At 43.4% G+C, this 14,954-nt stretch overlaps 1 protein-coding gene across 4 annotated transcripts in view; it reads left to right on the top strand.

Moving 5' to 3' along the window:
- Positions 1-14,954, top strand: part of samd11 (sterile alpha motif domain containing 11) — a 50,558-nt gene that overhangs the window by 14,288 nt on the left and 21,316 nt on the right. For all 4 annotated transcript variants that reach the window (XM_085781765.1, XM_085781764.1, XM_085781766.1 and 1 more), the window contains exon 4: positions 8,841-8,950. In XM_085781765.1, coding sequence (XP_085637891.1) covers positions 8,841-8,950 — 110 coding nt within the window. The remainder of the gene's footprint in view (positions 1-8,840; positions 8,951-14,954) is intronic.

Here is a 14,954-nt window from a genome sequence, read left to right as displayed (position 1 = left end):
AGAAATAGCACAGTAAAACACCTTATATATCTTTGTGTGTGTGTTGTTTTTCCTTTTTTTTTTTTTTTTTTTGAGTTTTCCACATTTTAGTGTGAATCAGTAAATAGCTGTTTGTCCAATCTGCAGTTCTCCACAATAATGGATGGAGAAGAGTGCTCCGAAGTTGTGTACTCATTAGATTTGGTTTGTCATAAAAATGTACTAAAAGCATTTTTGGATTCAAGTGGATAACCTTGTTCATCTTTATACATGCAAACACACACACACATGAAGGTTACAGTGAGGTCACCTCATTAAGATGAACCAAAATGAGCACCGCCTCACACTGATGGCATACACTCTGTACTCGGTACTTTTTATTTTTTACAAAAAGTACTTTGATCCTTGTGAGATCTGTAATTGGGAATAGCCATTGCATGGATTTGTAACTGTTTGGTACTATGTATGTACATAAACAGATTTGTTTGTATCAGAAATCAGACAGGCTATGGACAGATATAATGTAGAAGATGTTCATTGATTAACCTCAGAAAGTCCCCAGCTGCATTATAAGCAGCTTGTGCAACCTCATTACAGAAGGGGATGTTTTTCATGTCTTGAGACTTGCGTGTGACACGGCGGACAGCACAGCAACTTGTGAAGCTTAAAATGGATCCACTAACCTCATTTGAGAGGGCTTCCCCTCCCCCTGACACTTGTGCCGCTGGCGTGTTAAGATGATAATGAATTTAAAGAACACTTATGACTAATATGTCAGGCTTTTACCCTTTGAAAGGCGGCGGACTTGCTGGAGCCGCAGCTCCGGTCTGTCGTGGGCATCCATCTCAGCCCTGCTTTATCCCCCAGTGCGGGTCTGGACGAACGGGATAATGGGATGTCCAATCACGGAAATCTTATTTTCATTGACCGCAGCTTCGTAAGTGAGTCGTAGAAGGGTCTTAACAAATTGGATTTGGCCAATGGATGTGAAAAGTACAGGCCCTCTGTATACATGTGTGAGTGTATCTGTGCTGTCTCATCCACACATCATCAAGGCTGGCGGCAGGCGGCAGCGCCGTGTCACACCCACTTGGTTGCTGCAACCTGCCTATTTTAACTGCACTTTAATCTGCACGGGAAAAAAAGAAAAAACTTAAATCTGCACAGGCACATCTAAGCAGCATGTTGAATTATTTATCCAATTGTTTTTATCTTTGTGGAGGAAATTTGAGTGGCATTACATTGGGCGGATATTCAGATTTTAAGTTTCTGTTCCATCCCTTTTCTCGAAGTAGCAGTTGAATATGTAATGTCACTTTGTGTAACATTAAAACGTAGATTATTTGTGTAGTTCGGGGGGGGCGGGCAACTGTTGTGTGTTAAGGGGATTTGTCTTTCAACAGGTGCTGTCTTCGTAGCTCTGCGCTCTCATCAGGATGTCTTCTCAGGTTCATTATAAGCTGGTCCATCTTGTTTTAACCAGATTAATGCTAATAGTTGCTGGCTTTACTCACAGTTGTTTAGTTGGTGCTCCGTAGAGCCGCTCTTATCCTGCTGAAGAAGCACAGAGCACCTAGAGACTGAACAGCAGCCAAGCCACAGTGCCAACCAAGTAATCATTACCACTGTAAGGTGTATACGGAAGCTCCTCGGGGTATCGAAGCCAAAGTCTAGCGCAGCTCCTGTGAAACATGCAGGAAACTGAAAGGTGGAAACAGTATCTTGTTCTGTGATCACCTTGGTACCGGTGGTGTGACTTGGATTCTTTAACTCTGATTTATTGATTTCATCTTAGCCACTAAATATTTCATAGCAGTAACTTGTGATTTTATTGTTTTACTCAAGGGCACAACAAAACCTGGGTTAGTGTTTGTTTCAGTTGGCCGTAGATAACAAGGCTTTGATTGAAAATTGCTGACTTAGAGTCTGGGTAATTACCCAACAACCACTGTGGATTTTACAAGTTACGAGCTGACGTCTACCTTTCAGGCTCTGCCCTGTGGAGGAAGAAAAAAATAATCCACCATACCCATTATTAACCTTCATGAAGACAAACAAAGGCAGCTTCCCTGGTTTTCAATCATGCATGAGGCCATTTTCTACTTGATACACAAATATTTTCATCTCCAAAATATTTAAGCAGACCATTACAAAAGCATAGAAGCATAGAAGATCAAGCTGTTCAGTTTTTGTTCAGCATAGTCAAACTTCCAGAGGACGTCACTGAGACTCTTTATAAGGACCATCCTGTCATGTGCTCAGGGAGAACAGCTGATTGAAACAAGCAGCATACTGAATTCAATATAACATCTTATTCGTATTGCTTGGGATTTTTGTCCTCAGTGATGAGGTTATAGTTGGGGTTATTGCGGGTGTAATTTTGCTAGACCTCATCATAATCCTTAACTATTGTCTGCTTCATTTAGTTTTTAACTTGAGCGTGAGCTTTGGTGCCCACATGCTGCTAACGGGATGTTTTGTGAAATCAGAAGCGAACTGAAAATGCTCACATTCCTAAACATCAAGAAGAATCAAACAATTATAACTCTCTCTAACCCTCTCTCAGTCACTACGTTACAGTCACTCTCTGTATGATAACAGATCATTTCATGGAGCAGCATGAGATCACATTAGTTAATGGTGATGCTGTTCTCAATCTGTGCAATAACCACAGAGAGAGGAAAAGACACTGATGCTGAGTTAGCTACTGTCTATTGCATTTGACATTTTGTCCTCTGGCTTTATTGAACAACTGTGTCATTGCCTTATGCCAGTAAGGGGTCACGGACAGTGTGAAATTACTGGAAATGTCTCTCCCCTAAAGCACTAATTAGTGAGCTTGGAGATTTTATAGCTTTCTAGAGGAGCTTTCCGCTTCAAGAATTTTTGGCCTTGTTTACACCCTTTTGCCATGGCAACAGAGTCACAGCAATTTAGTAGTTGATTGGGCGTTGGCTAGAAGCAAGGGGTTCATTGTTTCCACATAGAGCAGTGTTGTGTCTATTAACTCCCTGTCAAAACATAGGATTAAGATTATAGCTGCTGCGCAGCGATGGGTCGGGTCCGGGCTACTTTTGGGCAAATTTAGGCAATTCTGAGCAACAAACAGGAGAATAGGAAGACAAGACAGTTGACCTTATAATGTTCAATTTGCACCAGTTGAGGATTGAACCCACAATCTCTAGAACCAAAGACCGTTGTCTATCGCACTGAGCTAATTGACAAGTGGCAGATCAATAGTGGCTTCACAAATTGTGTAAGCCATTCACTGTCGTGTAGGCAGAAAAAGAAAAATCAGTTTTTGAGGTAAAATAATGATATGTATTTGTCAAACATCTACAATGAGTCTAAGATGTTAGGAGCCTTCGCACATGGTCCAGTCCAAGCTATTTGGATTTTTAAACTTAGAAGCTTGCTGTGATGCCACCATTAGGACAATTGTCTTGAGTTTCATGTTGAGGACATTTGACATTTTGATCTGTCATCATCATCATCATCATCACCCTGGCTGGGTCTCGAACTCACAACCTCTGACACCAAGAACCAGCGCTTAACTCAGTGAGCTAATTATCTGGAAGTGAGACCTGCTGTGTGTCTTCTCAAATAGACTCAGGGAGTCAGTGTCCGGGCAGCTGTTGTGAACGCAGATTTCTGTTATCTAAACAAAAATCTGTTAATACATAAATTGCATTTAGACAGCAAAATAGCTTGAGGACATCTGACATTTGATCTGTCATTATCATCATCACCCTTGCTGGGTCTCGAACTCACAATCTCTGACACCAAGAACCAGCTCTTAACTCACTGAGCTAATTAGCTGGTAGTGAGACCTGCTGTGTAGCTTCATTTATCCACTCAGGTGAGCCAGTGCCCGGGCAGCTGTTGTGATGAAATGGTCAAAAGTCAGAAATTCAGTCATCTAAACAAAAATCTGATAATACATAAATTGCATATTGACAGCATGGAAATGTTGGTGATTTGTTTTTTAATGATAAGTGTTTTGCTTCATAAGAGAAAATATGATGTTTATAAATTCCACACTCACATTGGCTGCAGTTGTTCCCATGAGAGCAGAATTCAAAATATTCTCAAAAATTCAGTTTTTTAATTAAAATTCTGATATTTGCCAAACTTCATCAACCATGACTCCAGAATATTGTCATTTTTTTTCAGGAAGATTGAAAATGTATTTAGCAAGAATTTGATGGTATATGTTTACAGTAGTGTTTACAGTCAAACGTTTTCATGCACTGTTGGCTCAATTTTTGCTTAATCAAAAATCCGAGAAACAAGTTTTGTGGAGGACAGTCTGGAGATGCTCTGTAGCAAGTTTGGTGTCAATTGAGCAAAAATTGTGGGAGGAGATACATTTTAAAAGTTTTACAGTTATCGAAAAAAAACAGAGTGATGGACTTCATAATTTGTAATAAGTTTAAGTGGACAAAAGTTTCAGCAGTATTGAGGCTACATTGTGGTGAAGTTTCAACACTGTAGCATCTACCGTTGGTTTGGTAGGAATTTTTAAAGTTTTTAAATTTAAACGCTTATTGTGCCCCCCCTAGGAGGGGGGGGCACATGTCCTTGGAGTTGAGTGAATCTGGCATGGGGTCGGATGTTTCTGTGAAGTTTGGTGAGTTTTCGCCCATGGGAAGTATGACTTCCTTGGAAGAAGAAAGAAAGAAAGAAAGAAAGAAGAAGAATTCCTAGGAATACAATAGTGTCCCGGCAGCTTAGCTGCCCGGACCCTAAAAAAGATAGTGAGCAGTGCTCCTGCAGTAGTAGTGGTGGTCTCAGATTTGGTGTTGGCTTGAAGCATGAGGTTCATCAATCCCACATGTAAAGAACAATGTTTACTATTCAACATTTGCTGCCATGCAGTATGGTGAAATTAGATGAAGATACTTCCTGCAGTATCCACAGCCCAGTAGCATGCTCTTTGAAATCCCAAGGGGATTACATCACATACTGGGAATATAGCAGATGACTTACTTTTTCAATCCGAACTTTTCTTAAATCTGTTGAAGAATTTCACTCAGAGTTTGAAAGATGTGAACAATAGTACCTCAAAGTGTGAGTCACAGGACAAATTAACAGTAAAAGCAGCAGCGTGTGCGCGGCTCAGTGCAGGATGCAGCACGGCGAAACTTACCATATATTCTATTTCCATTATACTTTTCCTTTCCTTCCTTGGCTGCCTTATCGACCCCATGTCAGCCTGTACAGCAGAAGAACAACAGGGAGAAGTGAAGCCCAAGTGAAGCTGGACTGCTCTTACTTATTTATGTATCTATTTCTGTATTTATTCATTACCCCTTCTGCTTGCAGGGTTCCCAGTTGCAAGTTGGCCTTTCGATCCAACTGTGAGCAGCATGACAATTGTGTTTCTGTTGCTCATAAGAATCAGACAAAACATAAAATGTATACGGAACAGATCTATATTACTGCTTTAAACTTTATGCATCCTAAAATATAGGCATTTCCTAAGTAAAAGAGTGGCATTTTATTATTTTTGCTGCAGGGCATCATAGAAACTTTACTCATTCCTTCTCTTTCCACATCTTATTACGCTGTGGTTGCTGAATATTACATATTGCCTGGTAGTATTTGGATGTTGCTGTGGGCCACCTGCGCAGGTTGGAGTGGGCTGTGTGCTGGGGCTGTTGTCTTCAGAGCACGAGGGTACACAGTAAACCTGTGAGCACCAGATGTTACACAGTGACCTGTCTCTCCTCTCCCTCTCCCTCTCTCTCTCTCTCTCTCTCTCCCTCTCCTCCTCCTCCTCCTCCTCCTCCACCTTCACATCCCTGCTGTCTGTCTGTCAGCACTTTCCCAGTGGTGGTGTGAGACATGGCGTCAGGGTGCCTGGGCTGCCAGCTTCTGCCAGCTCACACTGTGACCTCCAGCCCCGCCACCTCAGCTCCACGTGCCAATGCCGCAGCAGGCCACTGCTGGGCATTTATACTGAGTTGACTCCCTGTGCCAGGAGAAGAACCTTTCCACACTGATTGGACCTTTTTGAATAGTTATGCCTACTCTAATGGTAGAAGGGGGCACAAGCTTCCTGAACAAAAGAAAGAGAAGGAAAAAAGTCTCAGATTAAGTTAATACGCTTTTAGAAATATTGGCCAGTTTTTGGTGGGTTTTTTTTGTTTAATTTTCATTTTTTATTTATCAATAAACAAGCAACATTATGTGAGAATAAAAGCAGTTAACAGAACATTGCAACAGATATTGAAATGTCTGGACCAGGTATCTCCTGACCTAAATCAGGAAAACCTTTGTTCAGTCAAGGCAAACTTCTTTATTCATTACAGGTGCAGTTGATAAAAAAAACAAGGCGGTGTTTTGATATCAACATCTAAATGCAAGTGTAGTATTGGTACGAAAAGACTAAAAAAGAGACTTAGTGATATTATTTAAGTGATGTTCAACACATATCCAAGAGTAACGCATATTACTTATCCCGGTGTCTGGGTCAGCGTGTCTGTCCTATGGCCGGGGATGAAGGGACAGTATTGACCGGTGTAGGGATGAGCTGAGGATGAGATGATTGTCTCTGGCGTGCACCTGGGTGATAAGAAAGCAGCTCATGTCCTTCTTAGCTATCAGCCCCAGCAGCCACCATCCGCTCCGAGGCCCTTGTCCACCGCGGCTAACGCTGGCCTCAGGAGCTCCTTAGGGAGCGCTGACTCAGGTGACTGGGTTTTAAACGCGATCCCCACCCCCCTCTCCATCTTCCACGGCTTGAGTATGACCTTGCCTCCACCCACGGAACGAGAGGAGGGGGAGGGTTTAAGGGAGGGCAGAGGTGGGTGCAGATAGTACTAGGCCCTCATTAGCCCGAGCCGAGGCGGGACAGCTCAGGAAAAGTGCGCTAATTACCCCACTAACAATGTCCTTGCCATTCATGGCTTAGAGCGGCCACTTTGCCACAGGATAATAACCCCATCACCTCTCTGAGAAGTTCAGGATAGCATTATCGTGATCACTTTAAATGATGGACAGAGGGAGGCGTTCAAACGCTGCCAGCTGATTGATGGATTCGGCTGCGGTTTCTCACAGTGGAGAGAGTTACTCTGTTACTGTGTGATATGTGTTTTGTTGGAGTCACTGGGAGAAGCAGATACGTTATTATATGACTTTCAGCACAATTACAAAACCTTCCCTGCATTTCATTTACTTTTTGAAGAAAATGATTGGACTCTCAGACACAGATAGCTACTAATTTTAGCAAGATGCTCTCTAAAAAAGAAGTCTATAATTAGTCTAAAAAGAATTTGCAGTTATAGTCCAATCAAGCGTCTCCTTGCTTAGCTACCAGCGGGGACTGTTTTGTCTGAGACTGTATCCTGAGTCATTGGTACTCTTGTGACTGAAAGGTGACTGGTGAAGCCAGCATGGCCAGCATTAGGCCCTCTACCCCTTCATTTTTTCTGTTAGCGTGTGGAAAACAGCTTGGCGACCGACAGCCTGACATTACAGCAGGAGCCTGTAATCATGGGACTGTAAAAACCCAAATCCAGCAGCCACAAACAGTGTGGCCTCGTCATAGTGGTGGCAGCTAAGAACCATTCACCGCTTTTGTCCCATAAACTGTGCTTGCCGTGTCATACCAGACCCCCTTCAGAGATTATTCTGCTTTTAATAAAGTTGCCAGTTAAGCCTATAAAGTAGATTTCTGCTGACACTAGGGGATGCTGCTACCATCAGACTGACATATCTAAATGCTGCACATATTTAGGTTTTTTGTGGACAAAATGACAGCTTACAAGAACTATCCCGTTCTCTTGGGCTCTGGAGCGGCTCCTCTTTATTCCATGTATGTCACGGTCATTTAACAGTAAATGATATGTAGACTGTAAACAAAGAATATTCAGCCCTCTACCTCCTCTACCACACAAGCTGTTTGCCATTACTCTGTGACTACACTTGAACTGCGCGGCTGCTATACTCCCCTCAAACGCTAAGCGCCTATTTCCCATCATTATGCCATTTAATGCGATCAGGATGGTAATCAGATTGCAAATGAAATACCTCCATGACACAGTTGTGTGGGTGCAGTGGTGCGGGGTGGTTAGAAAGGCGGCTGGTTGGGCATTTGGAAGGGCAGAGTGGCTCCAACCAGATCTAGGCATTATCTGTAAACCCTCCTCCTGCTCCTCCTTTGGGTGTTGAAGGGCAGGACAGGGTGTATGAGAGACTCTTGTGAACGGTCTTGTTATGAAGGACCTTGTGTTGAAGTGTAGGCGTGATGATAACAGAAAAGAAGACCATTGTTTTCACCTGACAGTGCAATGTATCACAGATTCATTGTGTTGTCTCACAAATGTCACACTCCCAGTAAGTTGAAGGCTTGATTGATATTTTAACTTAAACGTTCATCGTGCCTTTTCACGTTAATCAATTGCCATAGATATTCCTCTAAAACAGCTGTTGGCGGCCGCAGTTTAAAAAGAGCCATAATCGGGTTTTAAGCTGCTAAACTACTTATGAGTTGTGAATATGTTCGTTAATACATCTTAGTGTGGAAGATGAGTAGGGATGAGGCCCAAAAGTGCTAGATGCGGTAGTCTGTCAGAGTGCATTACACACCTCAGAGCTAAGAGCCACTTTACAGGACAGACACTTGTGGCTGGTGAGTCTGTGTGGAGGTATGTATTTCAGAGGGGACAGGTGTGTCTGGGTGAAGGATTTCTGTGGTAAGTAGTGTGTGAAATAGCATGAATGTATGCACGGCTGCTTTATCGCAGGCTGGTCTAGATGTCGGTGTGTAATTAAGTTTGTTTGGGGGTGCTTTTAGTAACGTTTATCATCTGTTTCCTCTTTTTCTGTTTGTGTGCGTGTGTGTGTTTTTGTGTTAGTCGTGACAGTGACCTCTCGACGATCATCTCCAACCTGCACCACACCAGACAGCACGGCATGCCCGAGGGCCAGTCAGCCTCCGATCACAACACCAGTACTGGACACACAGGTAGGACCCCCAGTGATGCTTTATGTATATGTGTGTGTGTGTGTGTGTGTGTATTATTAAAGGATTGTTAGCATGTGTGTGTAATAAGGCAGAGTTTAGGATGTCTTCTTCCTTCTCTCCCCCGTTGCACCCAGACTGACAATATATCTTCCTATTCATCTCTTGTAACATGTGTAAACGTTCCATTACCCATTTAATTTACTCTAATTTGTGTGATTGGAGGAATTTAACATAAGCTTATTACTCATTCCTGAAGGTCTCTCTCAAGTTGATTACTTAATGTTCTTCCCACATTCCCTGTCGCACTCCAGGATTTTTGTTAAACCCCCTGTTTTAAATTACCTCTGAATAAATAGCTTTGTTTGCCATTAATCCATTTTCATGTGAGCAGAGGAACCATGGTGTGCGTATGCTAAGCTAAGAGCTTTTGTTACAGCTTACAGACAGAGCATAGACAGCATTTAATCCCATCTATTTGTCAAGTAGCTTGTATGAGGATATTGTGGAGCCATCAAAGACATATGGTTGTAAAACAGCCTCTGTGGATATCACTGTTCTGCAATCAACCTACTGTACTGGATGTTTCCACCACATTGGGTTAGCTGTCACCGGTAAACCGTACACGTATGTTTGTGTAGTTTGCTACATACGTACTGTACCAGACAAGGTGTGATCAGTGGCAACAGCCCTAAACTATTTTCACAGCAACTAGCATCTTGTTAATTAATTAATTCTTTCTAATTTCCATGCTGACGTTTGCCCACAGGAAAAATGTTCATCTAAAATACTGACTGGAAATGATTGAACACATCCATCAGCAAATCTTAATCCACACATTTAAACCAATACGTCCATCCCTAATTAAAGAACGAGTTGCCCTTTTATCAGTGGAGACCATACCTTTGCTCTACTGTTGCCCGGGGTTCAACCCTGTCCCTTCTTATCCCATTAGCCAGAGGCACAGCAAGAGGCATAATCAGCCCAGACCCAACACCTCCACACCCTCTCTCTGTGTGCTCATCTCCTCTGTCTGCCAGATTAATTGTCCATACGGTGCCTGTGATATCAGGCAGGGTGGGTGGAAGGTGAAGGGTATTAGACTGCTCAACAGCCACCCCAGCCAGTGTCTTAGACCCCAGTTTGGGATGGATTTCCACCCAAATACTGGACTAATCAGCTGCTAAACTTAATGGAGAAATCAGAGCCTTGAGTCTTTGTCTTAATGGAGAAAGACAAGGAAATGGAGGTGGATGGGGGTGGGTGGGAAGGAAAGGGGGGCGCGGGGGTGGGGGGCACAGTGTGGCCTTCGCTGGAGGGGGTCTAGGACCCTAAAATCTGTCCGTTTGAGCATTAAAGGGAGATTTAACAGGCTGCCTAAGCGGCTCGCTCCGTGTCTGTAAACAAGTCCAATCCGATCAGCCACTGGCTCTAATTCTGTCTGCCAGTGAAATTAGACGCACACACACACTTACAAACACACAATTACGCACAAATAGCACTTAGTTATACAGATGCGTGCCCACACAAAATCAGCACAGGTTGATATTTACATCCAAATGTTTAGGTGGGTGTAATGTCTATGAAGTTTTTGAGCAGTGGCTTATTTGACTTAAGATGAATAAGATGATAAACGCAGCTTGCTGTCAATGTTATTGTCTTTTACTCTGTTCCGCCGCACACCCCCACGTTTGACTTACCCTCCAAAAGTGTTAAAGGTCTACCAATGAGCTATGGATGTAGACAATCTGAGAGACAGGAGAGAAATTAAAGAACATACAAAACAAGGAGGGGAAAAAAAATCTGCAACGGGGAGCAACAGAGATACAGTGATGGAAGAAACATTTGGAGAGAGAGAGACAGAGGAATGAGAGATGAATGAGTGCGGTGGTGGTATCAGGGGAGGGCAGGCGGCAGCTATGGCGGCGGACGGCTCCGTATGTTTGTGTGTGTGTGGGTCAGGAGGAAAGGGAAGCAGGCTTGCCGGGTCGTCTCTGCACCGGAGTGGGCCGTTAATTAAATCTGAGGGATAGACAGGAGGGCTGCTTCCCTCCGCCTCCTCTCCACTCCATCCCTCCCTTCCTCCCTCATTCGCTCTCTCTCTCTCCAGCCGCTGGCTATTCGGAGGCTCTGTGAGAGGCGGAGGGGAGGGAGGAGGAGGAGGGAAGGAGGGCGGCGGGGGGGAGGAAGGGGGGCAAGGGCGCCGACGCTGAGAGTCTGGCTGCCTGTGGAGACTGTAAACCGTGGCTCTGCGGTCAGACCGGAGACTCAAACAGGCAGATAAGGTGTTTTTGGACCGCCACTCTCTCTCTCTCTCTCTTTCTTTCTCTCTCTCCTTCTCTCTCTCTCTCCTCTGCTCCCTGCACTCAGACTCCCAGAGGCAGTTACAGCCTGTCGGTGTGTGTGGTTGAGGGTTGTAGCAGTGGTTTGGGGCTTGAGCACATTTGTGTGTGTGTGTGTGTGTGTGTGCACGTGCACCTTTCCGTGTGTCGTTTTAGATGTTTGCTTGCGTGTGAATCTGCAGCCTAGCGTGTTTGTGCAAGACCTTTTTTTCCCCCAATCTGACTGTGAGTGAGGATTGCTTTTAATGTATCACCAGTCAGATATTACATGATTAGCACAGAACGGCAATTCTAAACAAAAGTAAATACTGGAATTTCTGTGTAAATATAAAGGGAAATGTTCGTTGTCAATTTTTTGAAACATCTTATTGGTGAATAGGGATTTTATTGCACTGCAATAAGAAAACAGCTTCTCTGGGTTTTAGTGCATAAAGACATACAGTTTATTCACACAATGCTTCAGAAACTAAATTCAAAGATGATAAATCACATATTTTTCAGTGTAGTAGTAGTAATTAAGTTTTAAATTATGTTTTTCCCTCCCGCCTTTAAGGGCAGCTAAACAGAAGTTTTAATCCAAGTTTTGTTTTTTAATGTTTTTCACATCTGTGCTGTTTTTGGTGAAAAACAGTCATTTTGTGCTTTTTTGTTTTGTTTTTGTTTCTGTTTTTTCATCCAACAAAGGCAAGACGTGTCAGATGTTTTTTCGTCCTTTGTTTTTCAGTTTTTTACCGGTGTTTCAGTGATGCATCACATTGTAACACTTATGCTAAATAACATAACGTTGAACTGGTGAAAAAGTTTTAAAAACGCATTAAAGTAAACATAACATTTTAACAGATAAAGCTATTGAAACTTCTGTGTCTGTATATACTGTATGTAGTCAGAGATGTTATAATGGAGGAAACAAATCATTTCTAAAATTGTGAATAGAAAAGTCTGTAACCCTAAAGATGGCACATTATGACATCCTGCCCCAGTAAGCCGATCTGCCTTATAGCAGCTGATTGATACAACATGAGAAGCCAGTGGCATTATTCCAATGAAGCCTTGCACATGCAGAGTAGAAGTACAAAAAAACCTATTTAGTCAAAACTTTTATCTAAAAGAAAAGAAGTTTTGATTCTATATGTGCATTTTTTATGTCCTGGTGACCATTGAAAGTGCATTCATGGCTCTCTCCCCATTCTTTCGGATGGGGGTCTTGTATGTTTGCCCAAAATAACTGCCCGGGGGCATTGCCAAGATGGCTGCTGAGTGGCGAGACTTGCCTATAAGGCCTTTGATATTCTGGCACAACCAGTTGCCTAGCAACAGCCACTGTAAGCGGAAGAAGACAGATGAAGGCTTGAATGACAGACAGAAAGATTTGACAAATAAAATTGTACATGTAAGAATGGCAGATTACACCAGGCGATTAAAGAAGATGATATACGGTAGTTATATTATTTAGAAATTCTGCATGTGAAAGATTTCATTGTGAGCCGTTGTTGCGTTACGTTCAGACCAGAAACACCTGTTTGATATGTAGGCTACTGAAAGGTTTGTTTCTGGAGATGTTTCCATGTTAATGAGCATAATTTGGTTGTGTTATCTTAGCAGAGAATAATTTAACTCCTTTATAATGAATACATGTAATTATTAGTAATTTATTTGCAACTTCTTTTGACTAACTATTCCAACACTGACCCTCGCAGACCTCGACTTTTTCTTAACAAACCCCTGATGCTGTATGCTGATGGAAACACCATGTCTTGTGCATCACTATACTTGCTTGGTAGACCTTTTGTGTTGTTTAACTATAAAGCGTTGCAAAAATTACATTGGTTTATGAGACAGTTACAGTTTCTCGCTTCAAGGTCAGCCACATTTTGTTGTGTTGTCTTCCCATTCTCTCTCTCCAGCTCTCTTAATTTTTCACTTCCTGTTGAAAAGACATAGAACATGACAGACAGAGGGGCATTGTATGGAGTGGTGTTATTGTGTGTGTACATTAGCACATGTTGGCAGCGGTACATCCTCCCCTCAGCGTGAGCGGAGGCGCCTCTCTCCCCGTCTCCATCACCCACCCACCCCCATCCTCCCGTCCCTCTCCCAGCTGCATCGGCCCGTAAGCCAATCAATGGCAGGGCTTTCAGGGCCGGCGGAGGCCCCGGCGCACGGAGGGGTGATCAATAAGTTATTAGCACCATTCTGTCAGCTGTAATGTGGAGATTGATCGGGGGCTGCGGCTGGCGGCTCACCCCACGTCCCTGCCTGTCACTCCCCCCTTCTTGGCATAGCACCCCCCCTCCCCAGCCTGATAAAGATGACAGATTAACGGAGTAAGAGAGGAATTAAGGAGTCTGGCTGTCTGAGCTGTCACCACGCTCCATGGGATGGAGAGAGAAGAGGAGGAGGACTAAAGTTTGAGGGAGGAGAGGAAATCAGAAAGTAAGAGAGAAAGAGGAATGCTCCGCTGGCTGATGGTTCACCCTGGTGGTGTCACATGAAAGAGAAATGGTTTAGGTCCTGCTGTTTCCTCTGTCTCTATCTGTCCCTCCGTTCTCATCCCTCTTTTCTCTCAGTGGGAGGAACAGCAGATAAGGAGGAGGTTAACTAGCAAGGAGGAACTGAGGCAGCGCCTGCAATATTGTGTGTTTAGGCCAACTTTAAAAAAAAAAAAAAAGTTAGCCAAGATTGTCTGTTTACCATGAAAAACTGAATATATATATATTATAGCAGCTAATGCTATTGCAGCTTAATTATCGCACTTTTTGACAGTTAAAATCACAGCCTTGAAGCTCAAATAAAACTCATGACTCCATAACCACTAATTCCTCAGCTATATAACAAGCAGGAGATATGCAAAGGCCCAGGGTAGCAAACTTGACTGTAAGCGGTGTAAGTGGGAGTAAAAGGGTTAGCATAGACGCTAGCAGAGCTCAGGGTTCGGCATTAAAAGGGAGCGCCGGTGCTCTAAGAAGCCCCATTTAATTGGCTTTAAAAGCTTTCCGCCCTCAAATCTCTGGCCCTCGGGCACTTGCTCAGGAGACAGAGTGTCTTGAGTGAGGTTGGCTCAAGAGACAACTCAAGTGTGTGTGTGTTTGATCATGAGAGGCTCTGGGTGTGGGTGTAAGCATGTGTGTATGTGTGTGTGTGTCTTTGGTAGAAGAAGGGGTTTAACTAATGGGGGTTCTCTCTCTCTCTCTCTCTCTCTCTCTCATACACACACACACACACACACACACACACTTCATTAATATTCCACTAGTGGGATAGATAGAAAACTTTCTTTTGTTTGTTTTTTTTCCTTTACACCAGTGAAAGAAACATGATGAATGCAGTATGAAAATTAAAAGGAAAACAGAATAAGCGATCATAAAGGAGACAACAAAGAAAAGTAGAAATTGTAAAAGACATTCAGGGTGGGCATGTGTGTGTGTGCATGTATGCACGTGTGTGCGTGCGTGCGTGCTTGTGTGTGCGTGTGTGTGTGCGTGCGCTGTCCATTAACACCCCCCCCTGCTCCCACTGTCTCTTTAGGGTGGTATAGGGAGTGGATTTCCTCAGGACCTGAGAGGCAACATCAAACACTGGATCATTAGTGAACCTCCTCCCTCTTTCTCTCTCTCTCCCCCTTTCTCATTTGCTCGCTCACCCTCTCATCAACACCGGGGCTCCTT

The sequence above is a fragment of the Trachurus japonicus genome, chromosome 7 (assembly GCF_045865225.1).
Source record: "Trachurus japonicus isolate A0001 chromosome 7, Traja_1.0".
Lineage (NCBI taxonomy): Eukaryota > Metazoa > Chordata > Actinopteri > Carangiformes > Carangidae > Trachurus > Trachurus japonicus.
This window is presented reverse-complemented; position numbering and strand designations above follow the sequence as displayed.